We start from the raw sequence: 15,303 nt of genomic DNA, 5'->3' as shown, positions 1-15,303 counted from the left end.
ACATGTTGGCACTGAAGATAAAAGTCATCTTATCTTTAACTTAGTGAGATCAACAACATATTTAGATTCCAGTGTTGGGTTTGAGTTCGGTCGTGTGCAGCCTTTGTGAGCCCCCCCCAAACTGCCATAGACCCAGGATGAGGGGACAATGGTGTCCAGAATTTTTCCTGAGTCAAAGTCAGCTGAGTCAGTTGAGTCGTAAACCCATGACTCGACATACAAGTGGTTGTAGGGGTCCCCTCTCCTCTTTGTCAGACGGGGATGTCCTGCCTAGAGCCTACACGTATGTGCCTTTGGTCTTCTGTGTGTGTCTGTGTATGTGTGTACAATAGTTGTATGCGCAGCAGATTAAGGGAGGATTAACCTTAACCTTCGCTGCAGGCCTTTTTTTAAGTTGCAGGAAATGCGCATCCACACACACGCGCACACGCACACACACTGAGAGAGATTCCATAAATGGGGACTGCAACTCTAACATTGAGCTTCCCTCACATGACAATGACACTGTATGGGCCTGTGTCCTCACACTGCATAGAGAGTACAGACGCGTACATTGTAAATGTTTGGGTCCTCAGAACTGCATGCAGCCACACACAGTGTGTGCTTGTGTCCTCACACTGCATACAGACACACACACTGTATGGCTCTGTGTCCTCACACTGCAGCACACAGACACATACACACACTTTATGGCCCTGTATCCTCGCACTGTATACAGAAACAAAGACACAGTATGGCCCTGTTTCCTCACAGTACTACATACAGACACACACTGTGTGTTTGTGTTTTTGTCCACTTCCTTCCTTTGTTGAAACCCAATTGTTTCCGAGTAGCCAAACCCTAGCGCCCACTATTGTGGTGGCTCTCTTGGAGCCCTTGGGCAAAAGCCAAAGTGCGGTTTGTCATCTGAAGAATAAGATTAAGACAATTATTTTGTGTCAATGAATGGAAAGTGAGTGACACCATTTTGGGTAATGAAAAGGCAGCTTTGATTCTGCTGAAGTGGGCAGCAGTAGACTCAAGAAAAAAGGGTATTTTGGGTCTCTCTGTTAAGTGACACACACATACACACTCACTGAGGGTTATATATGGAAAGTGTGCATGCTGGCCAGCAGGTCTTTGTGATGGGAGTCCTTAGTCTTCCAGCGGCAGGCTGGTGCTTTCCACAGGATGGGTGGGTAACGAGGTGGGGGTGGGGGGGACCCCAGATCTACTTAGGCGTCTCCTTAGGCACGCCCCCTGGAGAAAGTTCACCACATCTGTGGTGGGGTGAACACACAGGCTGTGGCCACCACACCCTGGCCCCAGGCCTCCACACTGGCTGGCTAACGGGCGGGAATGGGGCTGTGTTTACATGCGATCAGTTAATGTATGGTTTTAATGCCCAATTGAACCCATCGGTCGATGTGTTGAGCGGTTTATTGATCTGAAAGAGCTGTACCCAGACAGACTCCACTGGTCTGTCCGACCCACCAGTCAGGCTGTTGTTCAGATCACTGCCCCCCCTGGTGAAGGTCGGACCGAAATTAAACCCATCGGAAATGTTGACCCAGTCTCACTGGGCGCGGTGAGTCATCCCGGGATGGATGGTCCAGCAGATGGGGCTGTGGGGTCGTGTTGAGGACCAGTAGTCAGTGTAAAGTAGCTGTTGTTAGCACGGTCTGTGTGCAGCTAGTTGTTAGCACGGTCTGTGTGCAGCTAGCTGTTGGCACGGTCTGTGTGCAGCTAGCTGTTAGCACGGTCCCTGTGCAGCTAGCTGTTAGCACGGTCCCTGTGCAGCTAGCTGTTAGCACGGTCCCTGTGCAGCTAGCTTTTGGCACGGTCCGTGTGCAGCTAGCTGTTAGCACAGTCCCTGTGCAGCAAGCTCTTAGCACGGCTTGTGTGCAGCTAGTTGTTAGCCCTGTCCCTGTGCAGCTAGCTGTTGGCACGCTGCACCAGTGGGGGTCATCTCTCTAAAGCCCTATCCTAGTAATCCGACTGGGCCAGCCCACTTGGAGACAGGGATGTCACATTGGGCACCCTGGTCTTTCCCAGTTCAAATGCTGTGGCCTGTACTGGTTTTGTTCCTTGATGTACGGCCGCTTATTTACCTCCCACATTATTACGATTCATTAAAGATATGCTTCTGTAAAGGGTGGGTGTAGCTAACAGACCCCTGTTGAGCTTCAATACTCATGTTGAGTAGAAAATACTCACAGTGCCATAACTTCCTCTTAGCTCCACACACACACACACACACACACACACACACACACACACACACACACACACACACACACACACACACACACACACACACACACACACACACACACACACACACACACACACACACACTGTGTGGTTAATGGAGGGAGGGAAGTGCAGGGTAGGAGAAGGGAACAAGCAAAGTAAATGGACCATCATGAAGGGGTCCAGTACTGATTGTTGTGAGGACCAGAGCAGGTGACGTGGTCTTCATGAGTCCTGAGGACCACAGCAGGAGATCAGGAATAGAAATGGCCTGCTGCGGTGATAACCTGGAATTATGTTACAAAAGATGACTCAACATGACTCTGCAAAGCCGCTCTACTGCCATTGGTCAGCAGGCCTGGCCTGGCTCTACTTAGTGAAGTGTGTGTGTGTGTTTTGCACTTGCTCTCTTGCTTCCAAACAATACTTGCTTTATAAAACGTGTGGAACTCTGCCCCCGTGTGGTACCGAGTGGCGTTGCACCCTCCCCCCAGCCTCCTCTGACAGCCGCACCGCATTCTCTCCATCTCTGCTGCCGTTGTAGAGGTGTGGCCGTTTTTTCTCTCTCGCTCTTTTTTTTTTTTTTTTTCTCTGACGCATTAGCATGGACTGCCCCATGCTAATGCTCCCTGCTAACACCCTCTCCCTGCTTTCTCTGAAGCCCCATGCTAATGCCCCCCTCTTGTCTCCTCAGCCATGGCGCAGTTGGACCTGAGTCTCAGTGATGCGTTGAGCGACTGCGCGGCGCCCGGCCCAGAGCCTCGGGTGGAGCGGGACTTCGTGGCCCAGCTGGAGGCCGAGGCCTTCGACGACCAGATCGGGGAGACTGTGGGCAAGACGGACTACATCCCCCTGCTGGACGGCGACGGCACTGCACCAGGTGACCAGGGGGGCTAGAAGAGCGACCAGGGGGGTCAGACCGCCAGGGGGGTGTCCAGACCGCTGGGGCTAGAGGGGGGACCAGGGGGGGTCAGACCGCCAGGGGGGTGTCCAGACTGCTGGGGCTAGAGGAGGGACCGGCGGGGGGGGGGGGCAGATTGGGTCTAAAGGGGCACCGGGTCAGAACCGGGACCAGGTGGATGGGTAGACTTCATAATGGGATTCATAATAAGAGCGATACAAGGCTGGGTCCCCCAACCCAGAAGACACTACTATAGCACTACATAGTATGGTTAAGTGTGGGTTGAGATTCACAGTTCAATGAAGCCAAATGCTCTAGCCAACTTAAATTAGACCAGAGGAAGAGATATAGCATGGTGATTTAATTTTTGAATCATATTAATAGTAATCATATTAATCATCTCTCATGAATGCGTGTGTTCTCTCTGTTTAGTTTTATGGATGTTTTTTGTTTGGTTTTAGTGCTGTTCTTCTGACATTTGACAATTCAATATTAGTATTCCCATGCCGTTTGTTTTAGAGTGCCTCTGTTGTCCATTAGTCCTGTGTGCCATCATATCACTCCTCTTTCTCCCCTGGTTGACATTCATTCAGAATCGTCGATTTGTTTGTTGCTGCAGTTCAGCTTCCGATTCGATCAACGTGACAGGCCCCGCATTAAGCCAAAAGCATCTTTATGTAACGCGGACAGCAGCTTCCCATAACTGACACAAATGATCAGGAGCGCCGGGCCCCTGGCTGCCATTTTGGATCTGTCTAGGTGCCATTCAGTTCCGTTGGGCAAAGCTGCCCGTCTTGTTTGAGGTCACTCAGCTTTAACCCTTCGGTGCAAACGAGAGCACATTGAGAAGTTTTCTTTACCCTTGTGTTTTTCCTAGTGATGAGACTGTTTTTTAAGCTTGTCACTTCTCTGTCTCTGCGCGGCATTACCAACCGAAGCCCACTGTTGTAAATATACCCTCTGGTCAACAGCCTGAAGGCCCTGAGATGTCTCAGACTCTCTTTCTGCTCTTCAATTAGAGCACTTAATCCATCCTTAATGAGTCCAACTATGACTGGATTGGCCAGAGTTAATTTATACTTATTGTGGTGCCTTGTGCTAGATGCTAGATTCCTGTACCTATTCCGTAAATAGATCTATAAATGTGTTTTTCAATTATGGTCTTTGAAATTTATGTATCGATTATGTTGGAGTGGATATTGTTTTTTCAAAGTGAAGGATCTTTGTGGGACGATAGAGTTGGGGTTAGACCCGATAGCCGATCTGATATGTTATCAAGCCTTTCCACTGTCCACTGTTGGAAACTCCTGGGCAGTGGGCACCATTTTGGGTCTTGTGTGTAATCTCATCCGCTGTTACACATAGTGAGCAAAGGGACAGAGTATGGGTCACATCAGAAGTGCCCCTCCTAAAATACACATCGCTTTACTCGCGTTGTAAACAGGACCCTGTCGACCATTTTGGATAACTTCACCATGATTCTTTATTCTGGACTGTGGGAGAAGTGTGTGTGTGTGTGTGTGTGTGTGTGTGTGTCTGTCCTGTGTGTTTCCTGCGTTGGTCCTGCGTGTGTTAGTCCCGTATTAAAGGTTAGAAGAGTGGGTCACTCCACTGTGGTTCAGCAGATCAGAGCACCCAGAGTGACAAATGGATCATCATGTTTGAATATTACATCATTTAATTAGAAGGCTGTTAACTAACAAAAACACGTGCACAAGTTACGTGAATGTTATGGAATTTAGGGTGAGCAGGTTCAAATCATGCCCCCTCCTTTTATATTGTACTGTTTTCCCTTCACACTGCCAAGGCATATTTGCCCTGTGTGTCTGTGTGCGTGCATTTGTGTGTCTGTCTGTCTGTCTGTCTGTCTGTCTGTCTATCTGTGTGTGTCTGTGCACGTGTGTCTGCACGTGTGGGTGTGTCTGTCTGTCTGTGCGCTGTCTGTGTCTGTCTGTTTGTGCGTGTGTGTGTCTGTCTGTGTGTGTGCGTGTCTGTGTGTGTGTCTGTGTCTGTCTGTCTGTATATCTGTGTGTGTCTGCACGTGTGTCTGTGCCCGTGTGTGTCTGTGTGTCTCTGCGGTTGTGATGGTCTGACTTTGCCCCAGTGGGCCCACGGGCCTCTCTCTCTGTCTCTGTCTCTGTCTCTGTCTCTGTCTCTGTCTCTGTCTCTGTCTCTCTCTCGTCTCTCTCTCTCTCGTCTCTCTCTCAGTGCGGGAGGGCGGGTGGTCGATGTGCTGAAATGGCCAACGATCTGACACACGCGCGGACAAACACGACAGGACAGTCGGTCAACGCCCTCCGTCAGCAGATGTGTCCGTCCCTGTGTCTGTGTGTGCGTGCGTGCGTGCGTGTGTGTGCGTGTGAGATGTGAATAGGTCAATATCGGACCCTTCTAAGGCGATGGGGTGGGGGGGGGGGGGGGGGGGGGGTGAATTGGTGCAGTGACTCAGCACTGGGCCGCTCCTCTACTGGGTGCTGGTCTGACTGGGCTCTGTCCCAATGACGTTGTGCGTTCATCCCCACAGCTGAACAGGTTGTAAAATGTGCTTTGACTTTGTGTGTATGCAGACATTGGAACTGCATTGGCAAACGGAGAGAAGAAAGCTGAAGGGGCACAAAAGCCTGGTAAGATACCCTGCAAAACGCCCTCTGCCTCTCATTCCTCCCTCATGGACTCTTGTTTTACTCCTGTTGTCTCCCATCTCAGTTGGTTTTAGTTGTGTGTGTGTGTGTGTGCGTGTGTGTGTGTGTGTGTGCGTGGGCACAATTGTGTGTGTTTGCAATGGTGTTCACATGAGCACAAACACATTTAAAGTAGATAACTACAACCACGGAGGTGGCATAATCGGTATGAAGATCTCAAAGGAGCTCCACCCTAGCCTGGTGGTCAGACGCAGACTCGTGTATCTTATCGCTCACTTGATTTTATTAAAGTCGTTCCATTCAAGGCAAATGCCACCAAACTGTAAACAATTATCTAGCCTTTCTGCGCGGCTAGGCTAACGATCCACAGCGGTTGCCTCTGAGCTCCCCCTGCAGCAGGGACACGGCGGCTGTTGACAGCCATTAAAGCAGGAGTGCCATGCGCTACGTCACCGGTTGGGGGTTCTGTTCCCTCCAGATGGGGTATTGACGGCAGAGCGGCTGCTTCTCCCAGGGAGGGGCGTTAATGACGGCTAATGAGTCCTATGGGTGGTGCTTGCTCGGGAACAGACGTACGAGAGCTGCTCTGTGGGGCTGTGTGTGTGTGTCTCTTTGTTGGCCAGGATGCATGCGTTTGTGTGTGTGGATGAGAGCCACCATTTTGATTTATTTCATGGTAATTTATGTCAGCTGTTGTCACCCTTTTTTTTATCCTTACTTTATCATTGCTTCCTTGTTTCTCATCACATGGGGTTTGTAATGCAGTTGTGTGTGTGTGTTTGTATGTGTGTGTGTGTGTGTGTGTGTGTTTGTGTCATCTGTGAGATGAATGCATGTGACGGCATGGAGAGGTTCTGCATGGGCCAGTGGCATGCACATTTGGTGTCTCCTTGGTCAGACTTGATATTTCCCTCAGTTTGCCTAAGTATCATTCAACATCACAAACACAGCTGCAGATGAATCTCCCTTAACCATTTTTATACTTTCTTTATTTCCATCTCGTCCTTTCCCTCCTCATGAAGCTTAATGTACTCTGTTGACTCACAGTGATCAATTATAGAAAGAAAGCAGAAATGTGCATGGTACTGCCACATTTACCACAGTGTGACGGTAATCAAAGCCCACTTCCCTTAACCACAGCCCCATCAGCGCATATTTCACAACACACGGCTGGGATCGACTCCTGGGCTGGTGGCATGTGGACTGCTTGGCTGGCCCCTCTCTTATTCTCAATGCTCCTGTAAAGTGTCGCAGTGTGTGTGCGTGCACGTGCATGTGGAACAATAAAACCGTGGTCCAGTGTGTAAAGTGGAGGTGACCACTAGTGATGAGGTTGCAGATTACCAATTGAATCCCCCCTCTCTCCCCCCTCATTTTCCAACCACTACGGTGGCATGCTTTCTCCGGCAGACCGAGGGCCTACTTTTAGTTATCGAACAGGGAAACCACCTCAAAAAACGAGCGTTTGGTAAACGTGGACGTATTAAAGGATGCAAACCCACTTAATCCCCCTCATCCCCGACCTGCCATTCGCTGCACTACTCCACCATCTGTGCAGCGGTGGACGTCCGTGTCCGAGAGAGGGTTGAGCTTCGAGGACACTTATATAAGTACGCCACGGTGTGTGTGTGGACGTGTGGAGCTCCTGGCCTCTGGTGGGGTTTGATGTTTCTGAGAGGGTTAAGCCTCTTGGATACAGAGTCTACTCAAACTTGATTAAGAAATAACACTTGTACAGTGCGGAAAATATAGGCAATGAAAATACATTGGAAATCATAATCCTTGTTTGATAATTACTAAAAATGTGTGTCTATTGGAGCAGAAAACACAATGTTTAGTGATACAGTGAGGCCCCTGGCTACAGGATCCAGACCCAGTATCAAGATCCAGAAGGCCTCATGTCTCCTCACCGTGGCGTTTCCCCTCTTTCTGTTCTCTACTCTAGTGTGACTGAGCACGGGTGGGTGTTGACCGATGCAACACCAGACAAGTTGGAATAACAAACTTAAACTGATTCTGCTTAATAAGCACAACATAAAGGCAGTCGGTATAAACACCAACCCCGGAGGGGAAGGGTTTTAGCGATTCTCTGTGTATGTAATGAGACGTACGGACATAAAGCCAGAGGGTTTTGGGTTGAGATGTTTTCATATTCAGACTTCAGACCACTCTTCCCTAACGAAGGAGACAGCCTCCGTCAACAGATTACATTTAGTTTAATGCCAGCAGACTCCAAAATGATGGAGAATCGTTGAGTTTAGTAGTAGAATTGCTCAAGGGAGTTACATCATTCGTTTTAAGAAGAGATGGATACCGTGTAAATGATTCACTTTACAATGCATTAAACAAATACTTGCATATAGATGCACACATGCATTGCACAATATTGTAGAGATTTTAGATTTTAGATTGGGGCGGGGGGGTCATGGTGTGTGCTTTGGCAAAGTGAATCGGTTCCTCCTCTTCGGTCAACCCGTTAGTGTTCCAGACGACCAGACAATGTTATCTGTGGCCAAATCAGATGTCCCCTGGCACAGTCAGAGCTGTTCCCCAGCTGCGTCACGAGTGTTGCCTGTCAACGGAGGGATCGGATCTGACTGTCGGCTGTAAAGCTCTGGCCGTAGTCTAGACACTGCCCCCCCCCCCCCCCCCCCCCCATAGACTCTCAAACACAACTCCTTTCTTACTGTAGAATTCAATCGTCTTCCAGTTGCATGACGGTTTCTGTGCTGTGGTTACCTCCACTGAGGCACCACTGTGATGTAGACGTTTTTCTACTTCCTCATCTTTGGAGGACCACTTGTATTTACATTTTCATTTATTTAGGGCATTAACGCTTTTATCCAAAGCGACTCACAATAAGTACATTCGTCAGAAGAAAGAGAAACAGCAATATATCCCCATCGATACATAGAACCAAGTGCCAAGCACTATCAATCACTAGGTTAACCCATTCCCCGTATACAGCAAAGAGAACGGGGATAAGACGAAACACAATGGTAAGACTACTCAGTCATCAAATCCTGATGTAGACTTCCATCTGATCCTGGTCCAAGATACAAATGGGATTGAAACAAGGATATAGTTTACTGTTTATTTTATTAGTGAAGTGAAAATGGAGTCAGTTTATAATCAGACTCCGGTCTTTGAGCGTTTCGTTAGCCCTCTGCTCCGGCGCTCGCATACCGTACGATGTGTGCGTGCATCCACACTGTCCTTCTGCAGCCTCTCCAGTTGGGCTCTGCAGACATCAGGGACTACAGTGAGCCTTAAAGGGAGGCAGTTGAAGCGTTCTCGGATGCAGAACATCTGGCCTGGTTTAGGAATCCCATTCACGTACCTCGTTCATCATGTACCTCTCCGCTGCCACAGAGGAGAGCGGGAAAACTAGGAACTGGGTCAGAGAATTAGAACGTAAGCTGGATTCTGCAAGGGCAGAGGAAGGTGTGTGTGTGTGTGTGTGTGTGTGTGTGTGTGTGTGTGTGTGTGTGTGTGTGTGTGTGTGTGTGTGTGTGTGTGTGTGTGTGTGTGTGTGTGTGTGTGTGTGTGTGTGTGTGTGTGTGTGTGTCATTGAGAGAGTGTTGGTGGATTTTTCTCTGCCAGTGTGGTACTAGATCATTGTGTACATGTTGTGTATCTGTGTGTGTGTGTTGCATTGCATGTAATAACAGGCATGCAATGCAATGAGGGCTCTGCATAGAAAGCATGGGAATGCATGCATGACTTCATATACTGTCTGCATGTTTCATCAAGATAAGCTCTGTAAAGGTGTGTTGTATGCACAAAGGTTAACATAGACCCAGACACTGATGCATCACATTAGTTTTCAAACAGTCTTGTGTTGGACCTCATATAGTACTTTAGTGATGTTACATGCATTGGAGTGTTGGATTGTTGAGTTAACAGTTGATCTTTCAGCTTCACTAACCTGCTCTACTCTCCTTTCTCCCTCTCCTCCCTTGTGTCTCGCCATCACATGTTACCTGAACACATACCTCCGCCCCTCCTGTCTCTCCCCTTTTTGAACTTCGGTTGACATTATTTAATTTATCCACTCCTCACTCCCTCTCAACTGCCTTTCAACTTTCTCTGTCTCTCTTTCTTTCTCTTTGTCTCTCTCCTCACTCTTTCTCTGTCTCTGTCTATTTCTCTCTCTCTCTGTCTCTCTTTCTGTCTCTGTGTCTCTCTGTCTGTCTATTTCTCTCTCTCTGTGTCTCTCTTTCTCCGTCTCGGTCTGTCTACTTCTCTTTCTCTCTCTGTCTCTCTGTCTCTCTCCCTCCCCCCCCTCCTGTGTGTTGGCCAATCGGATGCTTCAGAGGACTAGAGCCACCGTCCACCGTCGTGTCGAGCTAACAATCAGCTGCTTCAGCTTCTCTGCACTTTCCCTACACACGCACGTGCGCGCGTGCGCAAACACTAACATATAAACACACTGGGTGCAATATTGATGACAGTCACATATTTATGCATTTTCTTTAACCCAACATTCAATACTTAGTTGATGATGTTCTGAGTTTTCTTAGCTTTGTAATTAACATGAATATAATGACCAAGTAGCAGATTGGTAGCTTTAACACTGTGACTCCGTTCTTCAGTTCTTCAGTGCTTAATCGCATTACCTTTATAGCAATATATAAAATATAACCCAAAGATGATATCTTAGACTATACAGAGTACAGACTATATGGATCTTCATTTCACCAAGCTTTATGCACTTTCTAAGGAGGATGGCGGCATGTTTGAGGACCACACACACTTAAAACTCCTTTAAAGTCTTAGCGTGTCACTGCTGCACACGCACACGGATCATAACCCCTTCCAGCCCTGTTCCGCTGTCATCACCTCCCGTCACAGCAATCCTGTTCCTTTAGTGTCACACACACACACACACACACTTCTGCACTTGTATGCCAAAACTAATCTGAAGTTCCTAATGGATTGTGTGTTAACAGCGATTGTGACACCTTGTTTGTTACCCTCTAGTTGGCTAACCCTTGTTCCTATTGACACCGTAGTCGCCTCCTACCTTAAGTCTCTTACTTCTGTACACATCTGTGTTGGTATAAAGAGTAAAGACATACTACAGACGGCACAGAAAAACGATTTAAATAGACAATCACTGAGCCGAAGTATAGATATGAAACGATAAGTTCACTGCTGATGATTGGTTTACCTGAGTGACTGTGACGTCTCAATGGGTCCTCTTAATCGGTCTCCTCCATTGGCCCCCCCTACCGCAACTCCATAGCTTGACTACCGAACACACAACCTAAACACCATACTGTGTAGTGGAAGTACGGTTAGATGAACAGCAGCAGGAATGAGATAGAGCCACACTACCTTTCCCTCTAGAGGAGATGGGGCTAGGTTCTGGTACTAGTGGTGGACGAGATGTGACATCACACACACACTCTGTATGTAAAGGGTCTCATTAAGGTGATATAAATGCAATTAATTGATAGTTATGGTTCTGACCCCTTAAACATAATCCAGCCATTTGGTTTGGACTGTCATGGTACGGTTGCATTACAAAAGAAAGTGATCATATTATTCCTATATCTTGTATAACGATACAATATAACGGTATTATATAATTACGTCTTGCTTTTATTTATCTTTTGTTCCCGATAGTGCTAACAGTTTGTTTTTGATTCTGTAGACTCGCCTGTCTATCTGCCTGACTGTATCTCTGACTGATTGTTCTGTCTGTCCGCACTCTTTCTAATAAAAGTCTCCCTCACCTGCCTCTCTCTCTCTTCTTAAACCTGAACTAACCCGCTCAGATCGGGCCTCTCTGTCCCTAATATCCCCTCTGCCTCCCCTGTCATCTGCAGTCAGGTTATTATGCTCTTCCTCGCCCCCCTAAGATGACACAGCACTTTAGTGCTCTAAAGCCCTCAGATAGACGGAGCGGGAGGGACTCAGAATAGATAGGAAACGGAAAAACAGCCAGGAGGCTTATACCAAGGGTTTTTTGTGTCTGACTTTTGTATTTTACTTTTTGGAGAGTGCGAAAATGTTCGGGAAATAAGCCAGTAATCCAGTGTGCCTTACATCACAAACCATCATAATGTGTAACTATCTGCAGGGATAGCCAAATTTAATTCCAGACTGCTGACTCAAAACACCAGATTCAATACCTTACATTCAGGTACTTTAAAGGAAAAGGTAATGAAGTCATAAATAGACTGAGAAGGAGAAAATGGATGTTCACACAATGCCCCAACTCTCCTGCATTGTAGTAGTAGTATTATAACATAGTTATAGTCAAAACGGGTCAACAAAAATAACTGAAGAGTACATAATGTGTGTGTTTGTGTGTGCGCTCCTCTGATTTCCTGGGATATCAACAGCACATATATATCTCCACTATAATATATAGGGCAGGCTGCCCGTGTGTGTGTGTGTGTGTGTGTGTGTGTGTGTGTGTGTGTGTGTGTGTGTGTGTGTGTGTGTGTGTGTGTGTGTGTGTGTGTGTGTGTGTGTGTGTGTGTGTGTGTGTGTGTGTGTGTGTGTGTGTGTGTGTGTGAGAAACCTCTCCCTCAAGATGTGTGATCGTTGTCAGGGCGGTGGGTAGATAGCTGGAAAGGTTCCAGACAGGCAGAAACAAAGCAACACAGACCTTCGCAACCCTGTCTCCGTAGGCCTCTGGGTTACCAGCTGCACCCTGCCCCGGGAGAGGAGGGGAGATATTAATCCACATCAACTGAGAACATGGTGATGGTGTGTGCGTTTAAGAGGATGACGAGGGCTGTGTAAGAGATCACATGGACATGCAGAAGCGTAGTCGTGCAGAGGCCATTGAGATGCTGGGTACGTTATTACTGTGTTCAGGAGGGCGGACGGCCAGTGAGCGCATTACGACAATCAGCTTTTTCCTCTGCTACTAAATCCTCTCTCAGTCTCTACCCCAGCGTCACACTGGGAGGCGCTGGGTGCTCGTTCACAGTAGCCCTGGGTACTGTCTCTAGTTCTCTCTCCCTCGCGCTCTCTCTCGCTCTCTGTATCTACTAGTACCATCTCTCTCTTCTCTCATTTCTCTCTTCTCCTCTCTCTATATCTACTGTCCCTACTTTTGTGGATTCTCTATCTTCTCCCTGTCTGTCTCTCTCTGTCTCCCTCTATGTGAAATAATGTGTAATAAATATTCATGCAGGGGGGGACTGGTAATCCCCAGAGCTGGAAGGCTGCGTAATTCCCTCCGGCTTTAGATCGAGGCAGAACCACGGAGTGTGTGTGTGTGTGTGTGTGTGTTTGAAGAGGCGCGTCAGTGTGTGTGATCTGGTATTCGTGTCTCTGGTTTTGTGCTTTACATCCCGTGCCTCTGTTGGTTATGCACGCCTTGGTGCACAACAGAGGGAGAGTTCATGGGCTCATAGGTAGCAGGGTCAGGAGGTCAGCAACAGGAGCTTCAGACCTTCCGAAGCCCCCACTCCTCCCTGAGTCAGTCAGCCTCATTTGTCAGACGGTGCCCCTCCTTAAGCAGACCCCCCACAGACGCAGACCCCTTCGAAATCCTTCTGGGCTTTTCCTTAAAATTGCTGCACTCTGATTTTCCTCTCTCGCTCTCTCTCTGACCCTCTTTTTGTCTTACTCTCGTTCTCTCGCTCTCTCTCGCTCTCTCGCTCTCTCTCACTCTCTCGCTCTCTCTGACCCTCTTTTTGTCTTACTCTTGTTCTCTTGCTCTCTCTCGCTCTCTCGCTCTCTCCCACTCTCTCTCGCTCTCTCTGACCCTCTTTTTGTCTTACTCTCTCTGTCTCTGTTTCTGTGGGTGTGTGTCACTCACTCTCTTCCACTCATTCTCACACACAAAAAACACTAACACATCAGACCGCTAGTGAGACGTCTACGGCCCTCCTCACCCTGCTCTCCCTTACCCTCCTCCTCCTCTCCCTCCCCTTCCTTGCCCTCCTCACCCTCCTCGTCCTCGCCCTCCTCCTCTCCTCCTCCTCCTCCTCCTCCTCCTCGCCCTCCTCCTCCTTGCCCTCGTCCTCGCCCTCCTCCTCTTCATCCTTGCCCTCCTCCTCGTCCTCCTCCTCTTCGTCCTTGCCCTCCTCCTCGCCGCCCTCGTCCTCGTCCCCCTCCTCCACCTTGCCCTCCTCCTCACGCTCCACACTCTCCTCGCCCGCCTCCTCTCCCTCCCTCTCCTCCCTCTCCTCCCCCTCAACACGCGGTGTCATAGGTTAACCCGACGGGCCCCTCCGTGCGGCCCTGGTTCTGCACAGGGCAGTGGGGGGCGCAGTGAAGCACGCCTCTTGTTTCTGGTGACTGAGCACGGAGGAGGAGGAGGAGGAGGAGGAGTGGGGGGTCACCGGCCGGTCAGGAAGGAAGTGCCCACGACGATGTTTACCGATTTAACTTGGATGGCTTATCGCCCCCTCCCCCGAGCTCCAGACAGACAGCCAGACATGGGCGAGAGGATGGGAGACCCGCGGGAGAGGAGGGAGACAGGGGGCAGAGGAGGGAGACGAGGGAGAGAGGTGGGAGAGGAGGGGGAGAGGAGGGACACGGGGGGAGATGTGGTGACATAACCGCTGGAGATGTACAAACTCAGACACAGAGGAGTGCATGCGCGTGCGCTCAGAAGGCAAGGGTCGTAATGGGCCAATGTTGATGCCAGGCTGCATGGCCGTTTTAAGCCACACACGCATCAATACAGCCGCACCAAACCATCATGTGTTTATGTAGAGCTCCTCTCTGGACAGAATGTTCTGTTAGATATTCATGGATAGATATATAGATATTTGCATCGGCATGTTTGAAAGGGGTCATTAGTACACTTCAATACATAGTCCTGTCAACTGTATGGTATCGCTGTTTATTCCAGCTGATCCAAGCCTATCCAGAATATATCATGTTGATGAATATTTATTTGAGTAATTCATCTTTTGTCACTTGATTTGAGGAGCACTGCAGCGAAGGTTATTGTTCCAAGTCAATCTACGCTGTTAACTGCAAACAAAATGAATTATGTATCTGTGTTTAGCACAGACATAGTGTTTTGGACGTTGTTGCATCACCTTGTCCTGACCGGCCTATCTGGGCTTTAGTGCGGTCTGGTCTAGTCCTGGTCTGGGCTCTGGTCCGGTCTGGTCTATGCCTGGTCCTGGTCAAGTCAGAGCTCCTCTCTGAGTCCCAGCAGTAGCTCTCCTCTCTGGGTGGTGAACCCCACTTGAATCTCTCTCAGTTCACTGGATTCTCTCTCCTCTCGCCTGGAGAATCAAACGTTCTCCACCTTCAGCTGGAGCTCAGACGCTACTGGGATTGTCACTCTTTGTGTGGTGATTATATTAAGCCCTGAAATGATACGGGCGTTATATTAAATCTGCTAGACGGCTCTGTCGAGCGGGACTGCTTATGATGCACAGAATGTAAAAGACATAACATCCAGACATGTGCATGGTTGTGGGTGGGTTTGTGTGTGGGTGTTAGTGTCTCTGAAGGGGTGGTTGAGTGTGTGTGTGTGTGTGTGTGTGTGTGTGTGTGTCTGTAGGGGTGTGTGTGAGTGTGTCTGTAGGGGTGTGTGTG

At 48.7% G+C, this 15,303-nt stretch overlaps 1 protein-coding gene across 5 annotated transcripts in view; it reads left to right on the top strand.

The window, feature by feature from the left end:
• LOC130377082 (microtubule-associated protein 4) overlaps positions 1-15,303 on the top strand; it is a 70,322-nt gene that overhangs the window by 14,617 nt on the left and 40,402 nt on the right. For 4 of the 5 annotated variants that reach the window (XM_056584041.1, XM_056584043.1, XM_056584040.1 and 1 more), the window contains exons 2-3: positions 2,927-3,112; positions 5,701-5,757. In XM_056584041.1, coding sequence (XP_056440016.1) covers positions 2,929-3,112; positions 5,701-5,757 — 241 coding nt within the window. In that variant the 5' untranslated portion in view covers positions 2,927-2,928. The remainder of the gene's footprint in view (positions 1-2,926; positions 3,113-5,700; positions 5,758-15,303) is intronic. The other variant, XM_056584042.1, reaches the window with a different exon arrangement.

The sequence above is a fragment of the Gadus chalcogrammus genome, chromosome 23 (genome assembly GCF_026213295.1).
Source record: "Gadus chalcogrammus isolate NIFS_2021 chromosome 23, NIFS_Gcha_1.0, whole genome shotgun sequence".
NCBI classification, from domain to species: Eukaryota; Metazoa; Chordata; class Actinopteri; order Gadiformes; family Gadidae; genus Gadus; species Gadus chalcogrammus.
The sequence above is the reverse complement of the archived record's forward strand: the minus strand, read 5'-3'. Positions and strand labels throughout refer to the sequence as shown.